Consider the following 21,534-nt stretch of genomic DNA (forward strand, 5'->3'; position numbering starts at 1 on the left):
CTGATGTAAGTACAAGTGCTTTATTTAAAAAAAAAAACGAGGGGAAGAGATCACTGCAGAAGAATTCGGCATCACACATTTACCCTGCTGTGACAGACTTTTGGTTCCAACAGAGGTGACTCCTCCTAAACTAATGTATGCTGAAATACAAAAAAATGGATTTAGGAACGAGTGAAGCTGCTAATTACTGATATAAATTCTTCTAAACAAATACTTCATCCACAATGATAATAAATGGTCCTCAGCACGGTCAATGATATGACAATGCCTTTGTTCTCACATACAAATACTGTCCCCTCCTCACGCACCAATTCATTGTGCTTCCTTTAAATAACACTTCTCAGGAAAACATATAGTAGGTGGTGACATTTCTAAAGCTGCCTGAAATTAAAAAGAAACCTTTCCAGTCATTCATAATAAATTAACTCAATAATCATGTAGGCCAGCTACAAAGAAAAAAAAAAAAGAATCAAGAATAAATCAAAACTTCAAAAGAATCACACTTCACAGGATTTATGCCAGAAAGACAACAACAGCTTTATGGGAGTACCAGTCGTTAGGTTACTCTAGGTTATGTCGCACACACGTAAACATAGTGAAGAAGGTTGAAGGACGCTCGAGGAGAGGCAGCACCCGACGTCAGCACCAGGCGTGAGCCTCTCTAAAGCTTTTCAAGCAAATAGTCACTTATCCATCAGTACAGTTTGTGTAACACTCTGTGCTACGCAGTTTGTGTGACTCACACCTTCCTGTAGTGGTTCAATACTGGTGTGATACGGATTAAAGAGCTCCCTGTTCCTATTCCTATAACAGGTCGTCTGTTCAGAGGGAGGAAAAAAATAAAAACTAAACCACGTTACATTTACAGATGTTCATATACACAAGAGAAACTAACACTGAGATGAGGTTGTTGAAGCGAGAGCTGTTCCAGTGCTCTGTGGCCTCGACTCTGGCTTATATTCCTCGCGTTAAATCACAGCCACCTTCATACAGTCGGTCTGACATCTTGACATCATTATCGTTAAATTCAACCCCGGCTGTCCGTAAAATCAACAGGTTGAACGACAAACACTCAACCGGGAGACAGCGCTAGAACTCCTGCAGATGCAGTATCCCTTTTCAAAAGCAACCAGACCCCCCCCCCCCCCAAAAAAAACGGCTTCCTGCCTCCTGCATTGTGGGATCTGGACGATATAATGAGGAATGTCAGAGCCAGGACCTTCACACAGCACGAGGGGAAAGTCCCTGTAACTGTCCCCATCTGTGCATATCGCTCCTGCTCCTGAATCAGCAAAAGTAAAACCTGAGCACCGAGCCCGAAAAAGGCGAGTTCACAGAAAACGGGACAGTTCAAAAATATCGCACCTACGATGAGCTGTTCAACACCGGCTCTCCTGCTGCCACCGGTCCCTGTGTGGCGTCTAGCCGGCTAGACGCCCCGCACCCTGAGGAAGCAACCTCCGCTTCAGGCCAAGCTGCGTTATTGCTGTGCGATGCCCTACAGCACGGAGAGCGATTCATTTGGGGGTTTTTATGACCCTGCTAGAAAATGGTTCATGGGGGAACGAGCTCACGTCAAGAAACGGGATACTGCACCTGCTACGAAAAAACGCTCGACACGTTATTGTCCGCTACAGCAATAAAGGGTTGAACATCAAGGCTATGCGTAAGACATTTAATGATCCTGCATGGGCCATAATATGTGCCACTCTAAGAACATTCCTACATATTATATAGAATTGGTTCAGTCCAGTTTCTCAAAGTCCTCAAACGATCCTGAGATGAGTCTGAAACTGTATTATCTAATGGAAAGGGGTTTCGCACTCACACACTCACACACTCAGCTTCTGGACACGATATCTGATTGACGATGACGAGAGGACGATTCTCTGCGGTTGCGTTTTTTTGTGTTTTCCTGTCTCCATCTCCGCTCGCTGGTCATGCAGCCTCCCGGCAGCTTCTGCATTCTGGGAGCTGCGCGGGCGTGAGTGGACGGTTCCGAGCGGCAGAGGCGCAGGAGCGAGGGGCCCGGGGAACCCGGCCAGGTGGTGCGGGGCGGTGCAGGCGAGGGCGTGGTTCATGCTGGTGCTCACACCGGTTCCGTGAGCTGGGGCTCCGCACCGTAAACTCATGATAGAGAAGCCGGGGCCGAGGATCTGCAAGAGCGCAACGCTGGGAGCAGCCGAAGCCAGGTCAAAAGACTGACGTGGCGCGACCTCCCACAGCTGCCGCTCAACCCCCTCCGACATGCTCCTCGTCACCATCATCTTCATCCAAACTCAGTCTGACTCACAGTTTGTTTTTTTTTGAATATTCTCCTCTGTTCAGATCAGCAAGCACAGAGGTCCTGAATTTTCCTTCAAAAGTCAGCAAAAAATAAATTATGAATGTTACACTATCTACTGTACATCATTCAAAAGGGGAATCCCTGCCATGGGTTGCCCAGATGCTGTGCTCAAGATGAGGGGCAATGGAGGTCGTGTAGTGAAGGTGCAGCTGGGAGGTTCTGGGAGGAATTGCATGGGGCTTTGCTATAAGGGAGCTTTGTTCACAACGTCGTCCGCTTATTGCTGTATTTTTCTGCAGGGCCTCCAGGCGACAACAGAACCGAGCCCCGGGCTCACCATGAGGAAGGAGCTCCGACTTTGTTGTTTCTAATTGTGGCATCGGAGCACTCCGCCTCCGACGAATCACAGTCAGAGTCTCCAAACTGTAACGGATTCTTAGAGGGGAATACGACAGGAATATTAGCGAAGATCTAGGATTTAAAAAAAAAAAAAAAAAAAAAATTCACATCCGCAGCACTCACCTCATAGCTGTGTTCGTCAGAGCACAGTTTTCCCAAAGAGATCTGGGTCTTGACCCGGCGCACGGCGCACTCCTTGTCGGAGAGGCCGTCCGACTGGGTGGAGATGTCGATGGGGATGTCCGGCGTGTGCGACAGCAGCTCGTCCAGGTGCTCCTCCTGGCTGGTGCTCAGCCTCTCCAGGGGGCCGCTGTGCGAGTGGTCGCTGGTGTTCCCCTCCTCGCCGTCCGACGCGGACAGGTTCTCCGAGCTGAAGGTGGAGTAGGACTGGAAGCTGCTCATGCAGCGGTGGGGCCTGTGGGGCGGGGGGCGGAGGTCATACCGTATTCAGCAGCTCATCTATCGGACTAGTTAAGTAATGCAAATAAAAACTGCTATGATAATGTGATGTAATAATAAGTTATAACATGATTAAAGTCAAGTTGGAACTGTATTTTACCTCTGTCTCCTTGGAAACTCCACTTCACTGTCCACCTCCCCCTCCTCCTCCTCAGATGACTCATCGGCACCCTGCAGGAGAAACAATCACAGTAGCAGTCGCGTTGCAAAGTTCGTGGACACAAAGGCGGCTCACAGATGGGCGTCCTTGCCTTTCTGAGCGGCCTGAGGGTACGGGGCAGGGCTGTGGGCAGGGCGGGGGGGTGCTCGGACGCCCCCTGGTCCTGCTTCCCGTCCTTCCTGGGGCTCTCTCCGTCGGAGGCCGCGTCTTTGCCGGGCGCCCGTCCCGACGCCGGGCTCCCGTGTTGGGAACCGAGCAGCGGGTACTTGGGGAGCTCCAGGTGGGCGGCGGCGGGCGGGGCCCCCTGGCACTGCAGGCACCCGGGGAAGGGGTGGGCCTGACAGCAGGGGCACAGGGAGCCGGCGCCGGCTGCCGGGGCGGGGGCCCGCTGCCGCGTGTCTGCGTCCACGGCGGCGGAGATGAGGTCGGGGCTGGAGCCCGAGACGCGGCGCTGCAGGTGGTCCGTCTGAGGGCTCCGCAGAGCAGCCGCGGGCCCGAAGTAGCGCAGGTTGTTGGCACAGTTCACCACAGCCTCCTCGCGGCCCTTCAGCGGGAGGAGGGGGCCCTCGGTCGGCAGCTGGTGGTGGCGGTGGAGGTGGAGGTGGGGCGAGTGGAGAGCGCGCGTGTCGTCTGGGGGCGCGGCGAGGGGCTTCAGCGCCCCTGGGAACTCGCTGTGGCTGCCTTTGCTGTTGGTGCGGCGGTGCCGGGGCTTGCTGCGGTAGCGCGCCTTGCCGGGAGGCGTGGACACCTTGGGGCTGGCGGACAGCGGGGAGGGGGAGGGGAGGGGGTCCACGCTGGGGATGCCGTCGGACCGAAGCAGGTCTGGCCTGTAAGAGATGACAGCAGCGTCAGCACGGAGCATTTAGCGGGACTGAAACCCGGCTGTCGCCCCTGGTTCTGGTGAACGTGCAGCTCGGACCTTTTGGTCGGGGGCGTCCCTGCTTTGTGGGAAATGCTGCCTTTCTTCTTGATGAGCTTCTCCACAGCGTTCGCCCTGACGATGGGTCGAACCAGATGCCGCTTGTAGGTTCCTGGATATTTCTTCTCCACTGCCTGCTCTCTCCTGAAGGAACGGCAAAATAAACGTGGACCTGTGAGACTCTTTTACGGTAATGTCTTTATTTTCTGTTTCTCCGGGGGAGCGCAAAAGATTCAACACAATTATCCAGAAAAGAATCCGAGCAAAAACATGAAACACAAAAGAAATGGCAACGAATAACAATAACTTTGCAGCTCTGAATCATGACTAAAGAAAACAAAACAGCTCAGGCTACAGCAGCAAAGTCTGAAAAAATACATTCCAAGGAACAGACCAGATTTTGTTTAGCATTTAGATTTGTTTGACAATCTAAAAATGTGTTACTGGAGTAAATGACTGAATGGAGACCAAATAATGAGGAAAGCAGGAAGCGCGTGATAAAAGCTTTGTTCACGTACTTCATTAGCTCCTTCTCGCGGACCTCTAACTGCAGCATGATGGCACTGAGCTCCATGTAGAGGTTGTTGGCTCGCTCCAGCTTCCTCTCATAGTGCTCCCGGATGTCTAATGCATGCCTGGAGACAGGAAGGGCAGATAAAAATAGAAAGCAGGGCGAACCGTGGATTATTGGTCTCCGCAGATGAGCTCAAGGATCGGATCCCATTTCCATAACGTGTTTAAACCCCCCGTGCTGGAATCGACGGCGTCTGCCTCCAGCGCTCACGTCATGCGCACCTGAGTTCATCCCGCCTGCGTCGAATGAGCTCCTCGTCCAGCCTGTGGATGCAGGTGCCCTCACTCTTGATCTTCTCAAAGTGCTTCTTCACCTCCTCCCTCCACTCTCCCTGCAGCGCGATTAAACACACCGCCGTCAACGCCGCGGCTGAGAAGACGCCTCCAGTACATGAATGCAAACGGCACAAAAGGCCGGAGCACCTGAGACTTGAAGTAGGTCTCCTGAGGCGTTCCTAGGACATCGGCCGACGCGATGTCGAGGTGCAGGAGGATCTGACGAAACGAGGGCCGATTCCTCGGCTTCCCCTGCCTGAAGTGGCACGTAGGCGAATCAGAGTGTGCACGTTTCCAGGCATCAGCATAGCAGTTGAATTATTAAAGCGTCCACACTCACCAAGTCTGCTTCATGAGGATTTTAAAGCCATCTGGGCAGGTGGAGGGGACAGGAAGGTGGAGACTGTTGCTGCCCACTCCCCAAATAATAGCTGAGGAGTCCACGTCTTTGTAGGGGATCTCTCCTGTCAGCAGTTCCCATAAGACAACTCCAAATGACCTGCGGCACACGAAGATGCACAACTCGAACTACAGACATCACTAGAGGCACTGAATCAGGCAAAATAACTTAATACATCTATGTCAAATTATGCACAGCAGAATGGATTCACTCACCAGATGTCCACCTTCTCAGACACAGGCTCGTTTCTTATCACCTCCGGGGCCATCCAGGCCACCGTACCTGCAAATGACATCTTGGTACTTTTGTCGCTGAGCTCTTTGGATGTTCCAAAGTCAGAGATTTTCACAGTGTCGTTATGGGTGACCAGAACACTGAAACACAAACAAGCAGAAAACGCTGTTAATATTAACAATAATACATTTTATCAATGCAGTAAAAAGCAGGGGAGAAGATACAGTACACTCCTGTTTATTCTATTTCTGTTCTATGTGTGGAGGCCATGCAGTATCATACTTGAATGCAGATCATGTGGGTCACATGTGTGACATTTCGCTGGCTTTAATGGGCTGGGTCTGTGTTTTTTGCTGCGACTAAAATAAATTCCCAAACACTGATAGTCTACGCTGTAACAGCAGAGCACTCCCACATCTGAATCCTCTCATTAGCGGAACGAGACTGACCTTTGCAGCAAATCTGACCAACTATCATTCCGCTGATTAACACGGCGCTCGGCGAAGCTGCAGCACCGTGATATCGATCAGAGGAACAGAGCTGCAGCGTTCACGGGACGAGCAGGATGAGACCGAATGCTTGGTTTTGCTCTTCCTCGAAGTCGGCCGGCCGTGAACAACTCTGAAAATCGCAATTCGAGCAGCTATCGCATTATTCAAAGCTGAGAAAATGAGCCGTTGTTCCTGCTACAGGCAAAGATGTTTTCTTGAGCTTCACTAATCTGATTTAGGATTGCGGCCGCAGTCTATGCTTGTTGTGTGAAAGTGCATGAGGGTAAAAGCACCGGGCAGGTCGGGGAGACTCACTTAGGAGACTTGAGATCCCTGTGGATGATTTTGTGCAGGTGCAGGTAGTTCATGCCACTGGCGATGCCCGAGGCCCAGTCCACCAGCAGCCTGGGGGTCACCTTCCTCCCTGCCCGCAGCACCTCGTACAGCTGGCCCTGAGCACAGTACTCCATGATGATGCAGTAGCATGGGGCCTGCGTGCACACGCCCCTTAGGTCGGAAGAAGAGGCGGACGAGGTGAAAACAGGGCGAAAGCGGCATCGGCCGAGCGACATGGCCGAGTGTGCTGCCGACTCACTTGAAGCTGATGATGTTGGGATGCTTGAGCTTCCTCAGGTGCTTTATGTCCGTCTCCTTCTGCTCGCGCACCTTCTTGATCGCCACCTCCTCGGAGCGGAACTTGCCCAAGAACACGGCCCCCTGTGCGCCGCTGCCGAGCCACTGCAGCTCGGAAATCTCCTCGAACGGAACCTCCCACATGTCTGAGAACAAGTCAGGCACACGAAAACGTGTGTCATTATCACGGGAGCATTCTAAAATGTGTGTTGTTGAGCTAACGTTGGAGCTTCTGAAGGGCTTCCATCTGTCCCATCGCTCTTCACGCCACCGTCTGTAAATACGAAGCTGCAGCCTGAGGTCAGTTTATCTGAGCATGCGGCTTCAAACCTCACGCCACCTGTGGACATTAGCCAGCTCTGTCTGACCTTGAGTCAGATCCTGTAGCCTGCGTGTCCAGGCGGTGCATTCAGGCCTGCAGCAAGGTGAGTCTACCTTTACCATGACCCCAATAGAAACAGACAGCCGTGCAGCTTCACCACCACAGCGGAGAAGGAAGCCGAGGGCAACTATTGAGTTACGGACTTCATTAGGAGAAACTGGAGGAAATCTGAGGTTTGTTTCTCAGAAGTCTTAAAGAGACAAGGACATTTAGTTTCCTACATTGATACCGTGCGGTAAGACAAAACCCAGCAGCTCACCTTGCTGTTGTAGCTTGTATTCTGTAGAGTAGGTCTTCCCTATAATGTTCCAGACAGGTCGGAGACAGCCGAACAGCCCCTCTAGGAAGCCCCCCGAGCCCGGCCCGGCTCTCTGGAAGTGCAGTTTGATGTCGTCGGGGTGATGCGGGTGTCCGTGTGGCCCGTCCCCACCGTGGTCCGCGGGACAGTCCCCCTCTCCCATCTGTTCCTCCACCCCGCTGCCGCACCCGCCATGCTCGCAGGACGCCGGGTCGCCGGCGTCCTCGTGCTCCTGCTCCTGCAGCTGGAGCACGCTGTTGTCGAAGTTCCCGCCCTCGCTCCGCGTTGAGTCCACGCTCAGCGCCGCGTTCGGGGAGCTCACGCAGCCCAGCACGGACTCCTCGTCCTGGCCGGGCAGCTGCAGCGTCTGCAGGGGGACCGGCAGGTGCGTCGGCAGCGCCAGGTCCGTGATGATCTGAGGAGGCACATTAGCCGGAGGAGGAGGAGGGGGAGGAGGCTGGGCGTTCGGCGAGGTGGATTTCTTCATGGCGTCTCCGACCACGGTGAGCTTGAGCTCCTCCTTCAGCTTGCCCACCAGCAGACTGGGGCAGGAAGTCCACGAGAGCACCTCGGGGGAGCTGCCCATAGTGTCATGCATGTGCACGGGCGGCCGAGCGGTGATGAGCGGGACGCGTCCTAACAATCTGGTTGGTCTGAATGCTGAATATCACCTGCAAAAAGAGAGAGAGAGAGATGGATTAGCTTCATTACAGAAGTCAGGCCACACAGAGTAACATGCACATAAAAATAAAAAAAGTCATCGATAGATGGATCGATGCAGGAAACGCTGACAAACCACAGAGAATTACAGCCATGACCTCCACAAAAACATACAGTCCTTCCATTGATCCTGGACTGAAGAGCTTCCATTAAAAAAAAATTATTTAATGTACAGAATGCTACTGTAACACCACGGAGGGCAAGGTCCCACACCCACACACACAAACAGGGCTTTAACCCCAGACTCTGTATTGCAGGGATTAAAGTTTTTGTGTTATTAGGGCTGCTGAGAGGGAAACATCTGGCATGCACAAACCATTCTCACTGTTTAACCGCTGCCAACAAGGACACACACACACACACACACACACACACACACACACACACACACACACACACACACACACACACACACACACACACACACACACACACACACACACACACACACACACACACACACACACACACACACACACACACACACACAGAGCAAACAGAGGCCGTGTTCCTCAATCACCGGGACAGAAAATATTCCATCTCAATCCGCTCACTCTAGAAGGGATGACTCTAAAGGCAAAGGTCACGGAGGAACAGGAGCAGGTGGCACGGGTGCAAACTTATATCACAGCTTATGTAATTCAGTCATATCTGTATTGACATGTACAGTATATTGTGAAACCTACTGAAAAGTCTTAAGAATCTTTTCTGTACAACGCTGTTAAGAGTGTGTGTGCGTGTGTATATTTGTAAAATTGGTCCGGTTATTTATTCTTGCCTCAGCAGATTTCACATTAACACAACAGTAGTTTTTTTGAAGTGTTTCCAATGTGGATGAGCTCACATTTGCTGCAGCTGGGACGGCGTACAGTATGTGGGGATATGTCCCAGTAAACTACAGTGGATGTTTGTCATATTAGGGACACATGCTGGCCTCCAGTTGTTAGCGCTGGGATGTCAGGGAGTCTTTTTCAGCTCTTCCACTAGGAGCTGCCAACGTCGGAAGTGCTCCAATCCTGCACATGGGAGGGGGTTTAATTTGTTGCAAGTGTGGCCCTCACTGTTTTCAGACAAACAGATGGCCATTTATCCACAGTCTGACGGTGCTCCCTTACCGCCGCTGGCAGCGAATCAATCGCAGTTTAAATGACACTTGAGTTTTTGCCCCTTTTCAAACCCAGGAGGACGCGACCCCAGCACTCCAGTCAAGGTCGAGCGGAGGCGAGAGAGAACACACGCGGCCCACGGGGAGCGGGAAGCGACGCGAGGGCGAGCGGCGCACACCGGGAACAGCGGATCAAAGTCCGGGAGGTGAGGGACAGAGCGGCCGGACTCTGGTTCACGTGGAGGTCCGATCGAAGCGACGCGTTTACGCTCAGGTCTCAGGTCAAAGTGCAACAAAGCCCGAATCCCTCTGACAAAGAGAACGCTGCTGCTGGATGTAAAACTACAACTCCTTCAGACCCAAAAATGCTCCGTTTCTTTTTTAAATCTTAATTAAATAACAGAAAACACAATCTTCAGACTAGAGTTCATCCATCCGTGTTGCATCCATGTTCCTGCGGATGCATCTACCGGGGGAAACCCGAGCGCTGTGAGAGCGCGGCGGCTGCCAGAGGCTCATCTATAATGCAGGCCTGTCTCTAAGCAGGTTGCTGAGAGTGCAGGGGAAGGAGAGAACGCTCTCTCGGGTGTCCAGTAAATCCGTCCCTTCCACAGCCGAGACAATCGAGCTGCGCGAGCAGAGGCCCGCGCTGTAATTCCACCCCGCGGACGCTTCTCGGAGCCGGGCTCCTGACGTGGGACCGCGGGTCGGCCGGACAGGAACATGCAGGACGCTGCCTGGTACCCTCTGAATCCAACCAACCAACCAAGATGCTCTAATTATATTATAGTGCGAGGCTTCTCCAGTTATATATATATTTTTTTATTTGATCATTCGATTGATCTTAGAAGCATCAATTCACCCCAATTTGCTTTCTGGATCTTTACAGCCATTATATGGAAAGAGTCTATACTTGACACCAAGAAGAGAAAACAAACTAATCAGACTCTGCCATTAATCTTAAATGCAAGATCACTATGGGCATAGAATCCCATGAATAATGCCTGTACCTAATCAAGAAGGGCTGGAGGTTTCATTTACATGGTCATTTATTTACAGGACTTTCCGAAAGTGACCGTGACTGAGCAAAAGCTGACCGCTCCTCTTACGTTCAAGAGCACGCGTTTGTGTCCTTTGTGAAGCTGTGTTTGCTTTATAGGAGACACAGCTTCACAAAAGGACACAATGTGCGTATATACGTGGGAGAATGGGTGAAATGAAGAAAGGAGGAGGAGAATGAGAGAGAAATGATCAGTGGCTGATCCTTTAATCCCTCTACAGCGCTCCAGAGACGGGCTCATGCAAACACACAGTTTATCCAGCCCTCCCCCCTCATACATGGATCTGTCACTTCTCCCCTTTAGAAGAAGTCCTGCAATCAGTGATCAGTAGTAGAAGGCTTCATGGTGCGAACCCCAGTTTTCACACTCAAAGCTGCAGAGATGTAGATGTTACTCTACCAGTCTGTACAGTGTGTGTGTGTGTAAATGTCAGCTGGTGATGCAGCGAGATCAGGTTCACACACACACACACACACACACACACACACACACACACACACACACACACACACACACACACACACACACACACACACACACACACACACACACACACACACACACACACACACACACACACACACACACACACACACACACACACACGTCCGGGGCGTGTCTGGCAGGATCCAATAATCCCACCAGTCCCAGCGATCTGAGTGGGGTGGGGGGTGGAGGCCGGGCAGCAGTGTTTGTTCTACGCCGATTGTGCTCCAACACTTTCACCGGTCGACAAACAGACCTTTAACACTTACAAGCGCGCATGACGCGTTCGCTCAGCCTCACAGCAGCGGCATCTGTGTCTCCATCATTCCGCTCCTCATTAAGGGGAGTCCTGCTGGGCCCCACCGGGGGATCCTCCCTTTAGGTGACAGCTGCAACGCCAACAAAGAGCCAATTTAGCCCCTGGCCCACCTCATCGTTCTCACGTTACCATGTCAACGCAGCATCCAGCCTGACCTTCTGCTACTAGTCACACTCGCTCTCCTTCAAGCCCGAGGCCCGGTGGACGGGGAAAGGAAAATGAACATGTAGTGAGAGTGGTGCTCCTCCACTGAGCAGGGAGGTTCAGTGTAAAATCTAAACAGGCTGGACAAACACAGCCTCTTATAATCAGGTGTGATGATAAGAGTGGTTATCATCTGTTATCAACTGTGGTCTGAACTAGACATGTGATCGTCCGGTACTCTGGGTCAAAGTTGAACACCTGCATATCTGTAGGTGTAGCCCGTTTCCCTTCGTCAATGCACACTACGTACGATCACAGCAGCTGGTCACCGTTCGAGTAAACAGACTGAAAACGTAACCGCACACCAGGTTTCGTTCCCCACTTTGCCACGTGGACCTGATTATTGACCAGCGCGTCCGTCAAAAGCAGAGACCTCGGGAATGTGACTTTGCCAGCTGAGCCACCCGGTCTTGATTTGATTGTCAGGATATACGGGCCGCGATGTCTAAATCAGCTTTCCCCTCGCTACCAGAGTCCTGCCAGAGGGGATTGGACAGCCTGGTGTAGGTGGTTCAAAGTACTAATCTGCCGGTGCAGCGGCGGAAGAGAAAATAAATGAATTCTGGCACGGCGTCCGGGCATCTGCTGTCACGCTGCTGGTGTTTTGATATAATCCATCGTCCCTCATGTTCCGGTTCACTCTGGTGACTCACCTGGGCTTATTTAGTGGACGCACGGGAAAGCAGGCCACAGAACATTAATTCCTGCGCTCCCAGCGCCGGGCCGGGTCGGGCCGCTAGGAACCAGGTCAAAGCTGCAGCTGAAGCCGCGGGGAAAGTGCCAGGTGGGATCAGGGGGAATGGGTGCAGTTTGTTGTAGTGGAGAGTTCACAGGAGGAGGAGGAGGAGGAGGCAGAGAATGAGGAGGATGAGACGTCTTCTCATCTTCTGATGTGCAAAAGCTGAATCTGTGAATGTGTGCTCCTAAGCTTTTCCAATGACGAATCAAATTCATACCCTCCACGCTCATGACAACCAGAAGTGGAGAAAACAACTAAGTGAGGAAAAGCTAGTGCGCCATCGACACGTCACACACCGGCCTCGTTCTCCAGCACTCTGTGAATGTGAATGTGCAGCCAGCCTCTAAAAGTCTGCAACAATCTCAGATTGTCTCCTTGAAAAGACTCATGAAGCTTTAAAAAAAAAAAAAAGTCTCTTCACTGAAGCTGTTTCTTTGTTCCCAATGATGTCGACCGATACAGCTTTGCAGAGCTCTATTTACGAGGACTAACCAGATCCATCCAGATAGATGATGAATGCAAACAGACACAGAGGGACGGTGGGGCCAGTGAGACAGAGCTAAATAGTAGCTCAGGAGAAAAGCACAGGAAGAAAAGGAGATTAGGGAGGCAGAGGACGGACACAGAGGGCTGTGAATAGAGAGATATGACGGCAAATTTGTCACACACAGAAAGGGGAGAGCGAGAGAGAGAGTGGTATTCTGCGGCTGCCGCTGGGCCCGCTTACAGCACGACACTGTACCCACCGACGCTCCAATGAGAGAGACTCCCAGAGCGACAACAAAGGACACAAGAGGCGCCGGCTCCATGTGAACTGGGCCTGTCTGCCCTGCACGGCCAGGAGACAGCAGCAGTACACACACACACACACACACACACACACACACACACACACACACACACACACACACACACACACACACACACACACACACACACACACACACACACACACGAGGAGCAGCTGCTGCCACAACAATCCCCCTTGTCCTCCTTTAACGGAGACAGCCTCCCAGGCCCGACAACAACGATGGCCAAGGAGAGACACCGATTTACAAACACGGACAACTGACACTGCAACAGCGTTTGTTTAATATCTGCAATATGAAGATGTAGGCGTGAGCAAAGAAAAAAAAAATAATGGAGCATGTGAGTCTAAAGAGGGTGTTGTTCCTGTGTGTGTTATTTCTCCTGTACCACAGCACAAAGCGGAATCAATACACATTAGTGCTTCTATTAGCAGCTGAGTTCATCTCATCCCCGCCTGCTCTTAAAATAACCGCAACACGCAGCTCATGGGCATCTGCATATTAAAGCAGCTGAAGTCAGCCGCTCCAAGGCCAATCTGAACGGCAGAGTCGGCTCGGACGCGAATTAGCAGCCATTATTGTGCACGCTGTGGAAAAAAGGACGGCTGGACACAGCTCCCTCCTCCTCCTCCTCCTCCTCCTCCTCCTCCTCCTCCAGCTACTCATCCTGCAGTTACATAAACGCGCTTAGCGGCGGACAGAGGTGGGCGCACGGGGCTTTGGTGCTGCCGCGTAAACAGAGAAAAGGATGATGATGCAAAGTGAGAGAGAGAGCGAAAACAGAACATGAGCCAAGCATCGGGAAGGAGTCGTTGCTACGAGGCTGCAGAGGCAAAGTGAATGTGACTCCGTGGCCCCTGCACAACGCACGCGCGCCCCAGAAAGCTCGTCATCGCCGGCCGCCAGGGTCACGACGCCTCGGCGGCCGTGCCCGTTTTATCTGTAAGACATTAAGTCGTGGAGGCTGGATTGACGCTGGTCGATGCCTTCACCCGCGTCTCCACCTGCCCTTCAGGGGGCACAGAGAGGCGCTGCATCAAAAAGCACCAGCAGCATCACAGCGCAGCTTAAAATAGACCGCGCACGCACCGGCGCTCCGTCACGGGGCGAACGCAGGCGGACGGGCCGCGTACGAGACCGGCGACACCAGCGGGTCCGAAACCACGCCGCTTCCAAACACACAGCACCAGCAGGTTACTCACGGCGCGCGGGGCTCACATTCATGGTCGTCTCTCGGCTCCGAGGCAAAGACGGGCAGCGGAACGAGCCAGCGGACGCGTGGACGGAAGGAGGCGGCGGCCAGAGACGGAGCCGACATTCCCCCCCGACTCCCGCTGCACCTCCGCTGTGAGTGGGTGGGCGACGGCGTCACCGTGCTGCTGCAAACCCGCTCGCGTCACGCTTTTCATGAATGGAGCTGTCTGACGCAGAGGCGACGCGGCCCGGAGAGCAGCGGACGGGAGGGGCGGAGCTCTGAGGGGAGGAGCCAGGGGAGATGAAGAGGAGGAGGAGGAGGAGGAGGGGTGGGGGTTGTATTTCAGAGCAGCACCAGCTGGGAACAGCAGGTTGGGCTGCGGCGCCGGCGCTGTAAGTAGGACAGAGCGCACGCCAGAAAATCCCTTTGTAACAAATCAGTTTTCCCCATAATCTAACATGAACCCAGTCGCCACAATGACTTCCACCCTGAGGAGGGGGAGGAAGGAGACGTCCTTCCCTCTGAAGCCCCAACGCGCGCAGCGGGAAGATGGATGGAGTGACGATCTGTCTGCATGCGTGAGCATCTGCTCGTTACATTACTTATAGATCCTGGAATAAAATTAAGTAAAATACAAACTCTCTGTCCTTTCAGCTGATTTCGCGTCCGTGTACTGACCTGTCAGGTGCCTTCTGAGCATCTCAGACGTCCTCAGACTCGGATCTGGACCCAGGTGTGCCTCTGTTTTGCTTTTTACCTGCACACACACACACACACACACACACACGTAAAATGACATCAATATACGAAGATGATTCATTACCAGGCAAGGCAGTGACAACGTGGAATAATCAAAATGCTGTGGAAGACAAGGGGAGGCAACACAGACTGGGGGAGGTGGTGGTGTGTATCTGATGGGGGGGGGGGGGGGGGGGGGGGGGGGGGGGGGGGGGGGGCTATAAAGGCTTAGGGGAACAGATGCTCCACCCCAGTCTCTCATTTCAGACCTCTAGGGAACATCATGGGTGGGGGTGTGAGTCCCAGCATGGTGGTGGTGGCCGTGGAGCGAGGGGGTGGGGATATTGGAGCGGCTTCATTCAATCCCCATCCCCAAGCCGCGCCCCAGCAGGCGGCGCCGGCAGAGGGCGGGGCCCGGCATCCGGGGGCGGGGCCGCGGCGTCCCAACACGCCGACTATAAATGGCGTGAAATGACAGCGAGATGAGTGGTGGTGCAGATGGCCGAGGGCGCCTCAGTGGGAGCGGCCGCTGCGTCAAACCTGCACCTTCGTGACGCGAAGCCCATCAACACCACAGCCCCGAGATGGAACAAGTGTGGAAGCACCAGACGGAGACGTCAGATACCCACGGAAGCTTGGGATTCACGTGTGTGACCCGTCAGCTCAGTGCTGCTACCTCCAATACCTCCAAACAAGTGTTCTTAAACTCCCTGAGGTGCATATTAACATATGCTAACTAATATATGAAAGGATAATAATATTAAAGTGGCCACTGAGTGCCTTCAAACTGCAGCACTTCTACTGTGTCTGTATATTTGCCTGTTTGTGAAATGCAGCGTTTGCACAGTTGGAGGTTTAATATTGATATTAATTTGATGGCGCAGATGTTGCATTGGTTTTGTACAGTCGTTACACAGAGATTGTGATAATCCCCGAATGATTAACTCTTTATCTGAGTGTCTAGTTTTAGGAAATCCGATCACGCTTTAAGTCATCTCCATGTAGAAACACACAGAACTCTAACGTCTAACTACTGTACAGCGTTTAATTTAAATGCCGCCGTCTCGTCTATTTCATTGGGATTCCTCCCTGCGCTGCTCCAAATCCTGCTGGGGAGAGTTAAATTCATTTAACTTTAATTAAAAGTGTCGGATATCCTGGAGGAGCAGCGAGCCAAGCGGCTGAAATCTGAGCATATTTGTTTGTACTTTAATCACTGCTTTCTCAGGTAGCGACTGCCTGCAGAATATCTGGCAACAAAAAAAAGGAGAAGAACTTCTTCTCTCCATGAAATACAAACAGTTATTTAGCGTTCATGAGAAAGCAAAACAGAGAGCACTCACATTCACAGATGATCAACTGCCACATGTATTTTATCCTTGGAAACGGCTTCCAGCGAAGATGGAACCAAACAAATAAATCTAACAAATCTTAATTCAGTGTCACGGAGATCGAGACGAATGCATCCCAATCTACAGTGCACTAGTGCAGTGCAGCAGAGCTTTAAATTGAACCACAGGTTAAAAAACTCAATCAACCCGAGATTAGAAACTGTAATTCTCTCTCGATCGCGCGAGTGGTCGATAAACCTCAGAACCTTTGTCTCAACACCTTCAAATCGGAGACATGAAAGGAGTCCGACCTCGTGAAGACTTGTTCCAGCTGTGGCCAGAGCCTCCTGCTGCGTCCCCATCGCCGGCTCACAGACCCGCAGCCTCGTCCGCGCCGTAAAGCACACGGCCTCCGCTCTGTTATACACACTCATTACTATTTCACCAGCAGCGGAACAGCAGCACTGACAGCTCCTGTGTCCCCGGCATTAATAAGAGAAGGCGCACACGCAGGCTTCACAGCGGTTTACCTTTCCAGTCTGCTATCGCACGCTCGGCTACGATGACTGACAAATACACAGGACCTCCACAGCGCTCAGGCCGCCTGTACGCGCACAAACTGCACACTGTCGAGTCAGCACAGGTCAAATTTAATTTTTATAATCCCATCCTGTGATTAAAGATGTTTTTTTCAATTTAAATTTAAGCTGAAAGCTTGTTGTAGGAAAGGTTATGCAATTATTTAGACACATTAAACACTATTGAAGTGTTTGATCAGCCATTTCAATGAAAACAAAGAAATAAATGAAAAAAATGAAGTATACCAATACACTTTCCTAAATGTTTAGTAGTAAACAAATAACCAAGCAGCCAGCAGCTTCCAACACAATCAATGGGGTGAGCTTGGAAACGGCAATCAAAGCAGTTAGAGTCAGTGAAAGCCTCTCTCAGCCGCTGTGATTGGCTCTTTGTTGACACGGCAACAAAATGTCTCGTTGAAATACTTCTAGAAAGATGTCACTGTGAAACACAGACAAATCAGGCGAGAGTGTGATCTTCACGTTTACTTTCATCCTATGATCCCATTATCTGTTGAGTTCAGTAAGCGTGCATTCTACAGGTATTTATCATTAACGGAACTGAAATCAATCAAAAATAGGAGAGTATGAATCAAAATCACATCAGAAGGTCAGCGCTGCTATCAGGCCCCCGAGTGCCAGCGAACCAGCCCGGGCGGCGGACGGCTGTGTCCTGCACACGGCGACAGCCGCTGACCCTCCGCGACACAGATGATGCCTGTGAGATTAACGCGCTGAGCCCACCAACGGGCCGCGGCCCGACCAATCAGCGCCGAGGGCCCGTTACGCAACAGCGAGTGTCCCGGCCCGGCCGGCGGAGGATCCCGGCCGCACCCACGCCCCCCCCCATAATAAGTAGCTCGACTGCAGGAGTAAACAGACGCAAAGCAGCAGCCAGCACCCCCCAACCCACCACCACCACCAACACCATGCACCTGGTAATCCGGAGCGCGATTTATGGGATTGCGTGCGGAGCTAGAACACCAAACACAGCAGCCCGGCTGAGATAACATTATGGAGGCTCTGCAGATTTCCTGCCTATAATTATTTGCTTTAAGAGACTTAGAGAAGTGGGAGCAAATAAGCACGTGCTTGGATGACATGATCCACAAAAAAACGGGCGTGTGGTCCTGCTGCTGCTGTGGGAGGTCACAGTCACACAGAGGCTGCAGAGGCTGATGTCCCAGCATGCTCTGCAACCCAAAGAACATCCCTCTGGGGACCATCGCACAAGCTCAGGTTTGCAAATTCGTTTCATCTCAAACGCACAGAGGAGGAGGTCGGTGTCCGTCCTCGCCACTGGGCCGCGCTTCCACGGACGCTCTCATCAGGGCTCCGCGCGCGCGCTGCAGCTTGTATGAGCCGCGCATGTGCTCCGGCTCCGGCTCCTCCACTCGTGTGTGCTAATACGCTCCCCATGAGATGCTGCGGGCCGCGGTAATTATAGAAACTCAGCTGGCAGACGCGTCACGAGCGAGAGGGGGGATACGTTCAGAGCCACGTGCGGCGGCGCGAACGCGAGCACTCTGCATTGTGATCCGTGTTTTTTTTTTTTTTTCCCGCGGCGTCCAAATGAGACGGACGTGGGCTTAAAGCCAGCAGCAAAATGCCTAGTAAAGCCTGTGTAATATTAGCAACAAATCCTTAGGGCTCGACAATGCGGAATTAATCTAACCCCCTCGCGGTCGGTGACGGCTGTAATGCCCCTGCCCAAACTAAAACGAGATGGGGGGGGGGGCTTAACCCACTTTTGGACAGAATCTCAATCCTCAAACCGGCGGAACAGCTGAGTGTCCAACGAGTCCCAGTCGAGCAGAGTTGTCATTTTAAGCTACAGATACAGAGATGTCAGTGAGACAGGAGGGGGGGAGGGGGGAGGAGGATCCACAGAGGGAGAAAGGTGTGCGGCTCCGTCCACTCAACCCGCCTTCAGCGGCGGAGGCCGCACGTGACGCGAGCACAGCACCAAAACCTACTTCTGTCAGCCGTCGGCGAGCACATTAACAGCACACGCTTCTGCCTCGCATGACGGGGTTAAAAAAAAAAACAAAACAAAACAAAACAAAAACAAGAACATGCAACCGGCCTGTTCTGTGAACATGCGAGTCTCCAGAGCCGGGATTAGTGAGAGCAGACCAGATGCAGGACCACTACACATGTCGCTTACATAAATAGAGTTTCCCGTCTCCAGGGCAGCATCAGGACCACCCCATCACCACCACCATCACCCTGCATCCGCTACAATAGCAGAAATATGCTGTTATTTATTCTAATATATTACGTATGGAACTCAGTATCAATAAACAGCGATGCTGCTGTTGAGCATATCAGTCAGTGAGATTCTAGGACTCGTAATGTACCAGGAAATGTCAAGAAGGCTGTAGCTCGTCACGCCTCCTCCAATGAGTCCTGTTGAACAGAAAAACAACCTGCTCGCAGCCTGGGTTCAGCGTCAGCGGCTCCTTTTTATTTGAAGTCTCCTCAGGACATTAAATATATGTTTTAAGAAACCCACATGCTGGTGTTTGCTGTAAACCTGCCGTGGTGCGTCTTTGTGCCACACGCCTGAGAGGTGGACCTGAACGCAGCATCCACAGTGTGTGTGTGTGTGTGTGGGGGGGGGGGGGGGGGTGCTCATCACCTCTGAACCTGAGCAACAGTCTAACACTAAAACGGTCCCAGCTGATTTATTGTCACTGTGGTGGATGTACTTTGGGACGGAGGTGTGGCCCAGCAGCTGAGCTCACGCTTTACCGACACGCCTCACTGGGTTTTGCCTTTATTCCCATTTTAGACCTCGGACTTCAGCTCGTCCCTAAAGCACGGACAACGTTTGTGCTCGAGACGCTGCGCGGCGAATCGGCGTTTTACTTTCGCCGCAGATGTCTTGTGCAAGCTGGAGGGCAAAGTTCATACGGTGATGCAAACCAGCAGACAGGCGAACAGCTGACGCTCAGATTATCACATGTGGAGGTAAAGCTGAAAACAACAACACGGAACGGGTTTAAAATACATGAATGAACCTATAACATGGATTCAAAGATCACAAACTAGAGCAGACTTCTGAATCGGTTTGAACCCAAGTTCTGTATCACATGACATCAAAATCACAGAATATTAAATATTATTCCTACTCAGGCGGCAAAAAGAAATATTTTTCCATCCGATCCGAAATAGTAAATTACTAAACAAGAAGTGGATTCTTACAGTGGGTGAAAAACAAACATTTCCTCGCCCAGCACTGTAATTAGCCTCCTCTCCTGGGAGCAGCCTGTAATTTCCTCCTCCTCCTGCCTCAAAACACTCCAGTCCGTCCCGAGCTCGGGATTCAACAACCCCGTCCGCTAACTTACGTAATGAACACCGGCCTTACGTTACGCCGGGCGCACTTCATCCAACAGCGGCTCCCGCTCGGTTCGCCTCGATTCACGCCTGGGAACTCACTGAGGAGCGGTGCGAACCCTCGGCATCCAGCGACCGTCGAGCTCGAGCTGACTCCGTGGACCGCGGCACACTGACAGCTTAGCGAGTCCCCGCGTGTCGCCCCGTGCGCGCGCGCACGGGCTTCGGTGTCGCCGCGATCGCTCCGTGATTTGGTCTAAATCTCGGGTTCTTACCGTGTTTGTCGGCGGAATTCCCCCTCTGGCTCCTGGCCGCCGTCTCCCCGTTCATCTATTTACCGTCCGATGTAGTGCCGTGGTCTTGTGAGCGTCGACGTCACTTCCGGACGCTCGGCTCCGTTCACCTGTAAACGCTTCAAAGATCGTCTAATGAACAGCTGCATCATCCAGAAGCATTGTGACCAGCAAAAACTTCGATCTTTTACACATATAATGGTGAATTATATACATGTGCCTGAAGTCAGTCAATTTAAATTTTTGGTATTTAGAAAAACTGGAAAAATACTTTTTATTTTACTATCAGTATTTTGGAATTTCTTTTTTTGATTGACGGAACTATGATAAAACAACATGACTAATAAAAGCTTATTTATTAAATCCAAAGCCTTTGTGGTTTTGGCTCCGGTAAATTGCTGGCTCACTTTTCCCGACCACATGCCAAGAAACAACTTGCAGTATACAACACATTACATCAATAGTACAGAATAGCTGTACTTTTACTGCACTAAACGGCAGCTTGTAGTGTAAATGCTTAAGTACCGTAATATTATTCTGAAAACAACTTTGAAAACACTATTATTGACGCTTGGATCTTTGCAGTGCTACCTTAATCTCAATAATGATGCTAACGCATTTACACAGTTATTTTTTGTATAATTACTAAAATGATAGATGTGTGTGTTCTTGTTACTAAAACTCATATAACTCATACCTCTTTCTTGAAAATGTATGTAAAGAATACGATGCTGGGGCTGTTTCCATTGAGTGCACAGTGCTACAGCCGCACTTTGCGTCATCGTGAAATTACATCAGAGTGGGAGCTCTTGCTTTTTCTCTTCTCTATGACGTTGTGGACAAAAATAGTTCCTAGGTCTTTTCTTTCGCGTAGCACGACCGGGGACGTAAAGATGACAAATAATGGAGTCAGGAGGTCAGAATAAAGTAAAAATAAATGCGAGTAGCACTGCGTAAAGTTTAATCCCTACAATTAAGACCTCCAGTCGAGGGACAAGTAGGAGCTTTGTCATCAGTTCATTAATTTATTAAGATAAATTGCATAAAGAGATACAGTCGATGCTCCGTGACGTATTTACATTTACAGGAAACAAACGTTTTTT

The 21,534-nt window shown here is 51.5% G+C and overlaps 1 protein-coding gene across 5 annotated transcripts; it reads right to left on the reverse strand.

The window, feature by feature from the left end:
* Positions 1–28: 28 nt before the first annotated feature.
* On the reverse strand, positions 29–20,556 carry si:ch211-45c16.2 (mitogen-activated protein kinase kinase kinase 13). 5 transcript variants are annotated; one of them, XM_029136661.3, is made up of 15 exons: positions 20,414–20,556; positions 14,828–14,906; positions 7,473–8,182; positions 6,794–6,977; positions 6,514–6,705; positions 5,689–5,847; positions 5,414–5,572; positions 5,221–5,329; positions 5,020–5,129; positions 4,743–4,859; positions 4,225–4,368; positions 3,397–4,132; positions 3,246–3,316; positions 2,810–3,101; positions 29–2,722 (listed from the first exon to the last, which is right to left on the reverse strand). In XM_029136661.3, the coding sequence occupies exons 3-15, from the start codon at positions 8,107–8,109 to the stop codon at positions 2,621–2,623; spliced, it is 3,012 nt and encodes a 1,003-aa protein (XP_028992494.1). In that variant the 5' UTR covers positions 8,110–8,182; positions 14,828–14,906; positions 20,414–20,556; the 3' UTR covers positions 29–2,620. The 5 variants fall into 5 exon arrangements, with proteins under 5 accessions (XP_028992494.1, XP_055360936.1, XP_028992496.1 ...); XM_055504961.1 differs by lacking the exon at positions 20,414–20,556 and adding an exon at positions 20,150–20,333; XM_029136663.3 differs by lacking the exons at positions 14,828–14,906; positions 20,414–20,556 and adding an exon at positions 14,173–14,319.
* Positions 20,557–21,534: the final 978 nt, after the last annotated feature.

The sequence above is a fragment of the Betta splendens genome, chromosome 21 (genome assembly GCF_900634795.4).
Source record: "Betta splendens chromosome 21, fBetSpl5.4, whole genome shotgun sequence".
Lineage (NCBI taxonomy): Eukaryota > Metazoa > Chordata > Actinopteri > Anabantiformes > Osphronemidae > Betta > Betta splendens.